Here is a 12,343-nt window from a genome sequence, read left to right as displayed (position 1 = left end):
GAGAGCGAGAAAGAACCAGACATCACACACCGGTATGTGTGCTGACAGGGGTTGAACTCGGGACCTCACGCTTGAGAGTTCAGTGCCTTATCTATTGTGCCTCCGGGATCACGACTAAGGTAATTCTTTTTTCCTTTTTTTTTATTTGGCCTCCAGGGTTATTGCCAGGGCTCGGTGCCTGCACCACAAATCCTGGAAACCATTTTTTCCCCTTTTGTTGCCCTTGTTGTTTTATCGTTGTTGTGGTTATTATTATTGTTGTTGCTGTTGTTTGATAGGACAGAGAAATCGAGAGAGGAGGGGGGAAGAATGAGGGAGGGGAGACAGAGAGGGAGGGGGAAGGGTAAGGGAGGGGAGACAGAGAGGGAGGGGGGAAGAGTGAGGGAGGGGAGGCGGGGGGGGAGAGTGAGGGAGGAGGTGGGGAGAGGGAGGGGGGAGGGGAGACAGAGGGAAGAGGAAGGGGGAGAGACCGCAGCACTGAAGCCTTCTTCAATACAGTGGGGCCAGCTTGGACCTGAGTCATGCACATGGCAAAGCAACTCACTATCCAAGTGAGCTACTTCCAATGTCCAGTGGTGGCACATCTGGTAGAGTGCACACGTTACAATGTGTAAGGTCTTGGTCTGGGAGGTGGCACAGTGGATAAAACATGAGGTCCTGAGTTCAATCCCTGGCAGCACATGTACCAGAGTGATGTCTGGTTCTTTCTCTTTCTCCTCCTATCTTTATAATAAATAAAATACTTAAACAACAACAACGTGTAAAGTCTCAGGTTCAAGCCCCTGCGCCCCACCTGCAGGGGGAGGGGAGGGGCCTTTATGAGGGGTGAAGCAGCGTTACAGGTGTCTTTTTCTCTCCTTCTTTATCTAGTCCTACCCTTTCACTCTGTCTCAATCTAAAAACAATGAATGAAAACAGACAAAACACAATCATGTGACCTATTCCACCAGTCCTCCATGAGATGCATTTAATAGGACAGTAGCCCAAGATACTCACTCAAGGTTATTGAGCCAGTCAGACCCAGAATCAGAATCCATAACTGCTGGACTCCAAAGCTGGCTGGTTCATAAGCTTTGCTAAGGCATTGCTAAGACAGTGTACCTCAGACAAAGTGGATTGACTGCAAACTTTCACCAAGCAATGACCCAAAATCCAATCTCAGAACCATCAAAAACCCTGAGATTGGGAGTCTCAATAAGGGCGGTAGCGCAGCGGGTTAAGCGCACGTGGCGCAAAGCACAAGGACCGGCAGAAGGATCCCAGTTCGAGCCCCAAGCTCCCCACCTGCAGGGGAGTCGCTTCACAGGCAGTGAGGCAGGTCTGCAGGTGTCTATCTTTTTCTCCCCCTCTGTCTTCCCCTCCTCTCTCCATTTCTCTCTGTCCTATATAACAACAATGACATCAATGATAACTACAACAATGAAAAACAACAAGGGCAACAAAAGGGAAAATAAATAAATAAATATAAGAAAAAAATCTTAAAAAAAACCCCTGAGACAAGGCCAGGTGAGACCCCTAGCCTGGGAGGCGTTCCGCCATGTTAATGCCACAGACGCTAATAGTTACTAGAAAGAATCGCTTACAGAGAGAAGCTTGATTAAGGGGGAGGGAGATAGAAAGGATAAAGAAAGAGATACCTGCATACAGCTTCACTGCCCATGAAGTTTCCCCCCTGCAGTGGGGCCAGAGGCTTGAACCCAGGCCCTTGAGCACTGTAACATGTGCAATCTTCAGGGTGTGCCACCGCCTGGCCTCTGTGGACAGTCTATGATGACAGTAATAATGACAAGAAAGGAAAAAAAGCAAGCTACTTCCCAGGTCAGTGGTATAAAAATAATTTTTATTTACTACTGTAAATAAAGTAGTGCAAAGAGTAGTTTGGACCCACAATATTGCATTACTGATTTATGACTACCTCAGCAGCATACAATATACAGATAGTCTGCCCTTCCTTTTCCTGTCACATGCACACACGTGTGGACGGACACACATACATACACACACACACACACCCCTGCACAGGCTCAGGCAGGCATGAAGAAAGTGTGTGGGGAGGAGAGATGAGACTACGAGCTAAAGGCTTGTATCCTGTGGATTCCAGTGCCACCAATCTATTCTAGTGGGCGAGTCATGGAAAAGACTGCACTTAAATTACTAAGAATATTCTAAAAGCCGCTGTGTGGACTGCAATCAAAGAGGGAACGAGAGCCGACAATGTCATTGAATGATTCGGAAGCATGAGGGTCCTAGGGAAAACAAAGATTTAAGGAGACACATGTAAACCTGTTCACAAAAGCCTTGCCACTTCTCACCGCTTCAGCTAGAACCTATTTATTTACTTCAGGATGCCATTGAGTGACTGGGCCTTGGGCGTCAGATTGAAATCAGTCCTTAGGATTCTGAGGAGCTGGGCTGTAGCCAACACACGTACCGAAATGTCCCCAAGTATTTTCTAGCTCTGAGAGAAGTAACAGTGTGCTGTTCTTTAATGAAAGGGAATGAGCAAGGGGCTAGGATTTTGGAAATATGCCCCCGGAAGCACAAGGATTCAGATATGCTCCGAGACAGACTATTCCCCACCCTCCCACAACACACTCACCAGGACCAGACACCCGCTGTAACCCATTAGTGAAGCTCCCAACATGCCCTGATGGTGAGGATGCCCCTTGGATTTGTGGGATAAGCTTTGGTCTAATCACTGTCTGCTCTGGGTACTCTCTTGTCATTTGATTGGGAGAAAGAAGAACAAAAGACACCAAGTGCAAAGTTTGCATCCAGTTGACAAGACACATTTAAGAAGGAGTTTCTCAGTAGAGGACCCTGCTCGCCAGTACCAGCTTAGTGCAAAGCTTCTCCGTTATCCCTCGAAGACGGTCACCTCCGGGGCTCTGGGACACTGGGGGCTACGGGCTGGTCCTGCACCGACGCTTCTTCATCCAGAGGCACAGCTGGACTGGCAGGGGGAGCAGTGGCGTCTGGAGAGGCTCTGGCTGGTGATGGAGGGGTCCCACTGGCTGTAGAGAGAAAGGTGGGGGTGAAATAAAATGTTCCCCAATTGCACACTAGACAGACAGGTGTGTCTGCTGTTCCCGCACTTAGGCAAACCTAGGGGACTAATTGGGTTAAATCATTTTGTTTCCCACAATGTAGCCAACCAAATTGTATGTTTCGTTTTGTATTCACTTGGATCATGGCAGAACGGATTGGGTGTGGAAAGTAATCCATCCGACTCATGCTTTATCTTATCTGAGCACCGCACCTGATTGGCGCACCTTATAGCCAATCAGATGTACCACCTCGTAACCAATCAGATGCACTCCGATCCTCGCTTGAAGGATATATAAGAGGTTTTCCAAATCAGACAGGGGGTCTAGCCTGGCAGGAGTCAGCTAGACACCGCTCAGTCAGAGCTGTTCTGTGGATATTTTTCCCTAGCAGGGGGAGGAGGCACAGTTGGTGCTTAAAACGGCGTTTGAGACAGCGCAGAAAATACATAGCTGCACCCAGTCCCCCAACAAGCCAGGAGAGAAGCTAGCTGCTAGTGGAGTCATGTTGTCACTGACAACTGAGGTGCTACTCTGAGAGACCCTCTAAGTTCCATGGACTCTGTGGTTTCCTGGGAAACGCAAGATGGCGCTGCTAGTTCTGACACGCTGGGCCTCTGGGTTCTGCATTTATACTGTGCATACATTTCCAGGTTGGGGAAAAAAAAAAAACAAGTAAACACCTGTCTCTGGTTTATATTTCCTGTGGTCACCATTCTCTCTGCCACCTCACCAAGGCCTTTTTTTTTTCTTTCTAGTTTTTCTCCCCCCCCCCCACCCCCCCAGAACTGCTCAGCTCTGGCTTATGATGGTGGTACGGGGGTTTTAACCTGGGACCTTTCAGAGTTGGGCATGACAGTCTATTTGCATAACCATTATGCTATCTCCTCCCTGCCCCCATGCATTAATACAATTCAAGCTGTGCATTACATATGCCAGGCAATTAGCAAGAACGTCGGTTTTATTCCCATTTAAATTCCATTTGGAGGATGTTACCAAGTATGGCTGAAATTATTTTATTCAAATTAGTGTGTATGCATTTTGGAAGAATAACTACTTGGTTTAATGAGGTGTCAGTTGGCTTTTAGTAGGAGGTTTTGGACATCATACATGCTAGGGAGGTTTATGAAATGTTACACTTTTTATTAGTAGTTTAAAAAGGTATTTGGAGGTAGGGGGGCAGGTGGTGGTGCCCCTGGTGGAGTGCACATGTTACAGTTCACTCAAACCTACAGGGATACAGAGGCCATCTCCCCAGACAATACCCTGGGTCCACCTGCATATTAGCTGTCAGACTCAGGCAAAAACTAGTAAAGTCATGGGCCCCTTGGAATATAACTGAAATAGATCTACTAGCTTTTTCCATAACAGAGACCCCAAATTTTCATCTGCAATATTCCAGTCTTTAGGTTCATGATTAGTCAACAATTTGTTCTGCTTTATATCTTAACTCTTTTTTCAGCCACCAGGTTCCAGATGCTACCATGATGCCAACCTGACTTCTCTGGGCAGAGGACTCCACCAATATGTCCTGGAATCCCACCTCCCCAGAGTCCTGCCCCACTAGGGAAAGAGAGAGACAGGCTGGGAGTATGGATTGACCTGCCAATGCCCATGTTCATCAGGGAAGCAATGACAGAAGCCAGACCTTCCACCTTCTGCACCCCACAATGACCCTGGGTCCATACTCCCAGAGGGATAAAGAATAGGAAAGCTTTCAAGGAGAGGTGGTGTAGGTGGGATAGGGAGTTCTGGTGGTGGGAATTATGTGGAATTGTATCTCTCTTGTCCTATGGTGTTGTCAACATCTCTATTTTATGAATTTAAAAAAAAAGAAGCTTAATGAGTGGTGAAGCAGTGCTACAGGTGCTTCTTTTTCTCTCTCCCTCTGTCTCCCCCTTCCTTCTTGATTTCTCTCTATCCCTATCCAGAATGTCTACAGAAATGAAAAAGTCCTGGGGGAGAAATCCAGGCCTGTATATATGGGAGGCATGCGTTGCTCTACCGCTGAGCTACATCCCTGGCTGTCAGTGCTTTTTCTTTTATGTTTTATGAAGTCTTGGTGAGGTGGGGGGTGGGGATGAATTAGGAGCCTCTGCATGTGCAACACTGCCTGCCATACCAAATAAAAGCAGGGAAAATTATTTATTAATAAGAGAAGGGGGAGGGAGAAGCATCACTCTGGCATATACACACACTTAAGAGCCAAACACTCTGATCCCTTGCGACACATGCCAGGCTTTGTTCTTTATCAGTGATATGAACCTGGACAAGTGACTCCCTTTCCTTCCACCTCCAAAAAAATAAAAAAACAAAAGCAAGGGGATGAAAGTAGCCACAGTGAGGGCTGAATGGTAGCGCAGTGGGTTAAGCCCACATGGCACAAAGCACAAGGACTGGCTTAAGGATCCCGGTTTGAGGCCCTGGCTCCCCACCTGTGGGGGGGGGGGTCGCTTCAGAGGTGGTGAAGCAGGTCTGCAGGTGTTTTTCTCTCCCTTTCTCTGACTTCTCCTCCTCTCTCTGTCCTGTTCAACAACAACAGCTATAACAACAATAACAACCACAACAAAGGCAACAACAAGGATAACAAAAGGGGAAAAATAGCCTCCAGGAGCAGTGGATTCATAGTGCTGGCATCGAGCCCCAGCGATAACCCTGGAAGCAAAACAAGAAAAAAAGGCAACAAAGGAAAGAAAGTAGCTACACTTTGCTGTAAGGCTCAGGTGCCTAAGAACAGCATGAGACAGAAGCAAATCTGCAACAAACACTAGTGAATGGAAGTGAGGGGCCAGACCCACTGTGACGAGGTGTTAGGACGGATTAGTTTCAGGGATTAGACAGGTTTCTGTTGACAGACTGGGTGCACTCGGTTCTCAGATGCCTCCGGTTCTTCGGGCCCCCGGCAGCCTATGACACCGGCAGACAATTTGACATCAGAAAGACCGGGAGTCACACGGCTCTGACATCATCAGCTGAGTGACCTTAGGCAAGTTACTCAGTCTCTCTGGGCTGTCGCTTCCTCATCTATAAGTCAGGGCTTGTAGTTGTTTGGGATGTGGGATGGAAGGCTAGCACTGTGGCCAGTGATTGTGCGAACACACGCTAATTTGCCTGTCAGCAGGAATCTTAATTTAGCTCGGGGATCCTTGCGTCCTAAGCAATTTTTTAGTAGCTGGGATTATTTTAATTGATTTGATTGGATAGAGACAGACAGACAGAAATTGAAAGGGGAGAGGGAGATGGAGAAAGAAGGGCACCTGCAGCCCTGCTTCACGGCTCGTGAACCTTTTTGCCCAGCAGGTGGGAACTGGCAGACTGAACCCAGGTCTTTGTGCATTGCGACATGCGTGCTCTACCAGATGTGCAATGTTCGTTCCCACTGGGGTCATTTTTAAAGGTTCCCAAAGGCTCATCCTGAAATGATCTATAAGAGGCGTGAAAGCCAGCAATCTGACTTCCAGATTACCTGAGTGCCCCACTTCTGGGTAAGCATTTTTGCTTCCCCATCAAGCTTAGAGACTCTCTCTCCAACACCCCACTCACCCCCTCCCCCGCCCCGGCTTTGGTGGGCGTGTATACTAAGTCTCCCAGGATCCCCTTCCAATACTCATAGAGGACCCGCAGGCTGCTCTGGGAGAAGGGAACAGTGGTGGTGGTGATATGGATTCAGGATGTCACACTGTGATGTGACATTTCTAGGTCAAAGCCATCATCCTGGCAGGTCATCTCATGAAGGCAGGTGGCAGGGAGCATAAGTGACGTGGCCCAAAGATGATTTTGCCAGACTCAGGAGAGCTTTCTCTGTTGCCGTAGCACTTCCCATCTGGTACTGGGGCTCCAACCTGGATCCAGCAGGGATTGAACCTGGGACCTCAGAGTGTCAGGCACAGTCTTTATGCTATCATCCCCACCCCCACCCACAAGGTTGGCTTCTAGAACAACTTTACTGTGGACACGAACACTTAAATTTCATGGTGTGTGTGTGTGTGTGTGTGTGTGTGTTTACTAACTGTGAAATACTCTTGCATTTTTGTTCCACCATTTGGGAATGGAGAAACCCTTCTTCAAAAGTGAGACGATGGCCCAGCAGGATAGCGTAGGACCTGTGTGCATGAGGCACTGTATATGCCAGACAAGTGCCCTGACCTTTGTCTCTCTCGTCTAAAATAAGCAAGTCCTTTGAAAATAACCAAAAGCTTTCTTAGATGGCAAGTCATACTAAAGCAGGCAGGGAGCCGCACCTGCCCCCTCGTTCTCTGCCATGTGAGTGCCAACTCTTGATGCCTCCCGCGGATGCATGAGCATGGACCCTAAGCTTCTCGTAAGTCAGGCACCACTTCTGTCTGGTGCTGGAGTAGAGGAGGTGGCGGTCACGTGCTCAGCGTGATGGGCTGGGGGTGGGAGGGATCATCCCTATGTGGATAGTAACAAACTGCCTGCCTGCCTCCCTCCTTCCTTCCCTCCCTTCCTCTTCTTTCTTTCCTTCCTCCTTTCTCATTCTGTTTCTTTTTCTCTTTTTATTCTTTCCTTCTTTCCCCCTTTCCATTTTCTCTTCTTCCTCCAGAGCACTGCTCAGATCTGGCTCATGGTGATGCTGGGGACTGAACCTAGGACCTTTGGTGCCTCGGATATGAAAGTCTTTTTGCAGAGCCATTATGCTGTCTCCTCAGCATTTATATTCGGCTCTTGTAAGACTGAAATCCTGGCGATGCTGATTCGGCCTCCCTCTGCAGTGACACGCTGGCATTTTTTGTTGTCCTAATCAGAAAGCAGAGTGATGCTTTATCTGGTTGCCATGGGGATTTGGACGTTCTTTCCCTGAGCTTGAGAAGGAAAAGTACGTAGATGCCTCAGCACTTCACTGACTCCCTAGAGGCATGCAAAACCTGTGTCTTGGGACCTTGGGGATCTTGGGCATCTGATCCGAGCCCCTCAACTCTCAAATGAGGAAACTGAGGCTGATGAGATTCAGGCATTTTAGAACAGAAATGTCCACTATGAAGCACCTGCTGCAGGGCCGGAGACAGAGCTCTCCAACTTTCCAGAAGAGTGCCTGCATTGCTATGTACAACATACATGTCATTTCCACTCTTTGCATGTGTGCACGCCACCAGGGTTATCTTGGGGACTCAGTGTTTATATGATAAAGATGAATTTACTGCTCACAGTGGCCATTTGTTCCTCCCTGCCCCTCCCCCAATTTTTATTTAATAAAATAGAGGGAAATTGAGAGGAGAAGGGGGAATAGAAAGGGAGAGAGTGGTGAGGGGGGCATAGCTCAGGAGCGGAGCACTTGACTGCAGAAAGGGAGAGAGAACTAGAGACACCTGCTGTTCTGCTTCACCACTCGTGAAGTACCCACCACCACCACCCCCCCCCGCAGGTGGGGACCAGGGGCTTGAACTGGGGGGGGGGGGGTTTGTGCATTCTAACATGTGTGTTCAACTGGGCTGCACCACAGCTTGGCCCCTCTTTCTTTCCTTTTTACTTGAGCGAACAAAGAGAAAGTGAGAGGGAAGAGGCGATAGAAAAGACACTTGAAACACTGCTTCACCATCTGAGAAGCAGCCCGTGTGAGGAGGCTAATGCCACCACTTACAGTAGGCAAGAAAGGAACGAATAAGGTTAGCTCTCCCACCCCTGGCAGGTGAGAATGGGGGGCTTGAACCCTGGCTCTTGCACGTGGCAATGTGTGTGCTCAACCAGTGATCCAGTGCCTGGTCCCCATTTCAACCCTTCCTACAAGTGGAGATGTTGTATGGCCTGAGGGGAATGAGATGGGAAGGGTTAACATTATACCTTGGATCATGGTGACTTTCAGCTTTCTCCACAAGCAGCACTCTGTGACATTATTTCACTGTCACCGCGGGAGAAGTCTCACTAATTGGAAATGCAGAGGATCGGGAAAGGTAGTAGGACGAGGCTTCATTAAATCACTGGACTCTTTAAAAAGACTACTAGGCTAACCACTTGGGCAGGGAAGATGAACTGGCTGAAGCTGTGAATATTCTGGGCATGCTGGCCTTAGAATGGCTCACATCTTGGCTAGTGTATGTGTTCTACTTATTTATTTATTTATATTTGAACTTTAATTTTTATGTGATAGGGCAGAAATTGAAAGAGGAGGGAGGGAGGAGAAAGGGAGGAGGGAAAGGAGAAAGAGAGAGAGAGAGAGAGAGACTTACAGTCCTTGCTCACCACTCATGAAATTTCCCCCCTGCAGTCTAGCATGGTGCGGGGGTGGGGGTGGGGGTGGGGGGGCATGAACCGCGGTCCTTGCCAATGGGAAAGGTGTATGCTCGACTGAGAGCACCAGCCCCTGGCTGCTGTGTGTTGTTCAGACCTTGGCTTATATTACCGCAAGAAGTCAAGGCTCTGCCTCTAGCACAATCATCCCCATTTCTCCTTCCAGTCTGCCCTTCCTCCCCTCCAGGCAGCCAGCCAGGCTCCAGGCAGACACAGAGAACGTTCTAGACATTCAACACTGGGGCTAGTTTTTTCTTTCCTCAAATGTCTGAGTCCATGAAGGCAATTACTCTTGGCATCCCTCACTGGGAGGAGAGAATAAAAAGAGTTTTCTACATGCAGAGGGACAGGGAAAGGATTCTTGGGCTCTGAGAGGCCAAATGGTGCCCATCTGTGGAGAGGATGTGACTCCTGGGTGACTCAGCGTCTGCAAAGCCAACAGGCCTGATGGGCAGGTGTAGGACAAGTAATACGTGTCCAGATCTCAGACTGGTGACCTTTCTCTCTTTCTTTCTCCCTTCCTTCTTTCCTTTCCTATTCTTCCCTCCTTCTCTTTTTTTTTTTTTGGGGGGGGGTAAGTTTATTATCCTTATTGATTACTTTTGCTTCCAGGGTTATCACTGGGGCTTGGTGCCAGCACTAAAAATCCACTGTACCTGGCAGCCATTTTTTCCATTTTATTTGATAGGACAGAGAGAAATTGAGAGGGGGAGAGGAGATAAGAGGGAGAGAGAGAGATACCTGCAGACCAGCTTCACTGCTTAAGAAACGTCCCCCCTGCAGGTGGGGAGCCAAGAGTCTGACCCCCGATCATTGTGCTTACTATTATGAGCACTTAACTGGGTGTGCCAACACCTCCCCTCTTTCCTTCCCATTCCACTTCTCTTCAGGGCCAACTTACTTTTTTTTTTTTTTTTTCAGATAAAGAGACAGAGCAGGAGAGACACCAATGACAATGGCACTGGATCTTCCCCCAGTACTCTGGGGCTTCCATGTTGTGCACAGGCTCAAACCTGAGCCATGCACATGACAAAGCAGGCTCTCTACCTGGTGAACTATCCCCCAGCCCCAGTGACTCTTTTTTTTTTTTTTTTTTTTTTAATTTTTTTTTATATTTATTTTATTTATTTTTTCTCTTTTGTTGCCCTTGTTGTTTTATTGTTGTAGTTATTATTGTTGTTGTTGTTGTTGTTGGATAGGACAGAGAGAAACGGAGAGAGGGAGGGGAAGACAGAGAGGAGGAGAGAAAGATAGACACCTGCAGACCTGCTTCACCGCTTGTGAAGCGACTCCCCTGCAGGTGGGGAGCCGGGGTTCGAACCGGGATCCTTATGCCGGTCTTTGTGCTTTGCGCCACCTGCGCTTAGCCCGCTGCGCTACAGCCCGACTCCCGCCCCAGTGACTCTTATCTGTGATCCCAGCGGCCTTTGCGCTACCCTGGGAGACATCATCCTCAAGAACAGCAGAGCTGCCAGCTGCAATGTGCAGAGGGCCTGAAGCAACTCCCTTCAAGGAAATAATGAGGCGGGTAGCATTTGTCGAGTGCTTGCGGGTTTTGGTTTTCTCGGTAGGCTACTTGAGATTTTTGCTTAGATGCTTGAAGAGACAAAAGTTTTATACCTTAGAGTTGACTGGGATAGGCAAGCCTGCTAAGCCCCGGGAATTCTGTCTGCTCCTCACGAGGCAAATCAAGCACTGATTGTAGGTGCTACCTGGGGTCGGTGTGTTTTATGTTTTTAGGTATTACTTTTATTTACTGGTATCTTTTTTTTTTTTCTTCAGGATTGGGAAAACACACACATACGATTTCACTGCCTCTAGGCTGACTTTTTCATTCAGACAGACACAGAAGACAGAGATGCCATTGCAACAGAACATCCCTTTACCCTGTGTTGTATATTCTTACATGATATTTGGTGTGTGTGTATGGGGGGGGGTCTTGAACCTGGGATGCATGTGTGGCAGAGCACTCATCCTACCCACTTAGCTTGTCTCTCCAGTTCCTTTTTATAAAATTTATTCATGAACGAGAGAGAGAGAGATAGACTAGAGCACTGCTCAGTTCTCATTTATGCTGGTGCTGGGGATTGAACCTGGGATCCTAGGCATGAAATCCTAGCTGAGCAGCCTCTGCACAGCCAGCCACTTTAATTGCAGATAAGATGCCCGGGAGACCACACCTCTCAGGAGTCACCAGCTAACATTCCCTGACTTTGTTTTTTTTTTTTTCAATTTTTTTATTATCTTTATTTATTGGATAGAGACAGCCAGAAATCAAGAGGGTGATAGGGAGAGAGACAACACTACTTCACCACTCACAAAGTTTTCCTCCTGCAGGTGGGGACTGGGGGCTCAAACCCAGGTCCTTACGCATCGTAATACGTGCGCTCAACCAGGTGTGCCACCACCTGGCCCCCATTCCCTGAGTTCTAAGCACTTTGCAGCATGTTATCTCACCTGGTTCTCTCAACTATGAGACAAGGCAGGGGTATGGCTGCTTCTGGTCATTTATCAAGGGGAAACTGTTGGAGAATGGGCCCACTGTCCCAGAAAGTCCAAGCCATTGTTTCCATGAGATTCAAGTGAGTTGACCCACAACTCTCCCTTCAGGTTCCCCGCCAGTCTCGGGACATGAGCGCCTTTCTACACATGCCACCTCCTCCCTTTCCTTCTTTGATTAAAAGCCATAGATTACTGTGTTAACTTTAAACCCCTAGCAAACATTGCTCAGCTTTTCCTCTCTCCAGCTGCCCTAAAGTACCTGCAATTTACCTCCAGAAAAATGTACATTGTAAAGCTTATGATCAAACAGTCTGTTGGTAAAAATGTAACTATGCATTGTGTCGCTCTGTATTTGGGTTAATGGATACCCCAAACCTTCCCCCTGAATTATGGCCTTTATCTACCTGCTTTTTCTTTCAATAAATGAATTGTCCTGCGAGGCTTTTCCTAGAGCTGACTGTCCTGTCTCTCTGCAAACTTCGCCCTCACAGGCTGAGCTATACCAGGAACTGTGGGGCCACTTTTGACTTCCGTCTCCAAGGAGACGAGCA

At 48.0% G+C, this 12,343-nt stretch overlaps 1 protein-coding gene across 4 annotated transcripts in view; it reads right to left on the bottom strand.

The window, feature by feature from the left end:
• Positions 1 to 1,819: 1,819 nt before the first annotated feature.
• The window catches only part of SEL1L3 (SEL1L family member 3), a 158,450-nt gene continuing 147,926 nt past the window's right edge, over positions 1,820 to 12,343 (bottom strand). For all 4 annotated transcript variants that reach the window (XM_060188255.1, XM_007521406.3, XM_060188257.1 and 1 more), the window contains one exon: positions 1,820 to 3,014. In XM_060188255.1, coding sequence (XP_060044238.1) covers positions 2,875 to 3,014 — 140 coding nt within the window. In that variant the 3' untranslated portion in view covers positions 1,820 to 2,874. The remainder of the gene's footprint in view (positions 3,015 to 12,343) is intronic.

This window comes from Erinaceus europaeus, chromosome 3 (genome assembly GCF_950295315.1).
Source record: "Erinaceus europaeus chromosome 3, mEriEur2.1, whole genome shotgun sequence".
Taxonomy (NCBI): domain Eukaryota; kingdom Metazoa; phylum Chordata; class Mammalia; order Eulipotyphla; family Erinaceidae; genus Erinaceus; species Erinaceus europaeus.
This window is presented reverse-complemented; position numbering and strand designations above follow the sequence as displayed.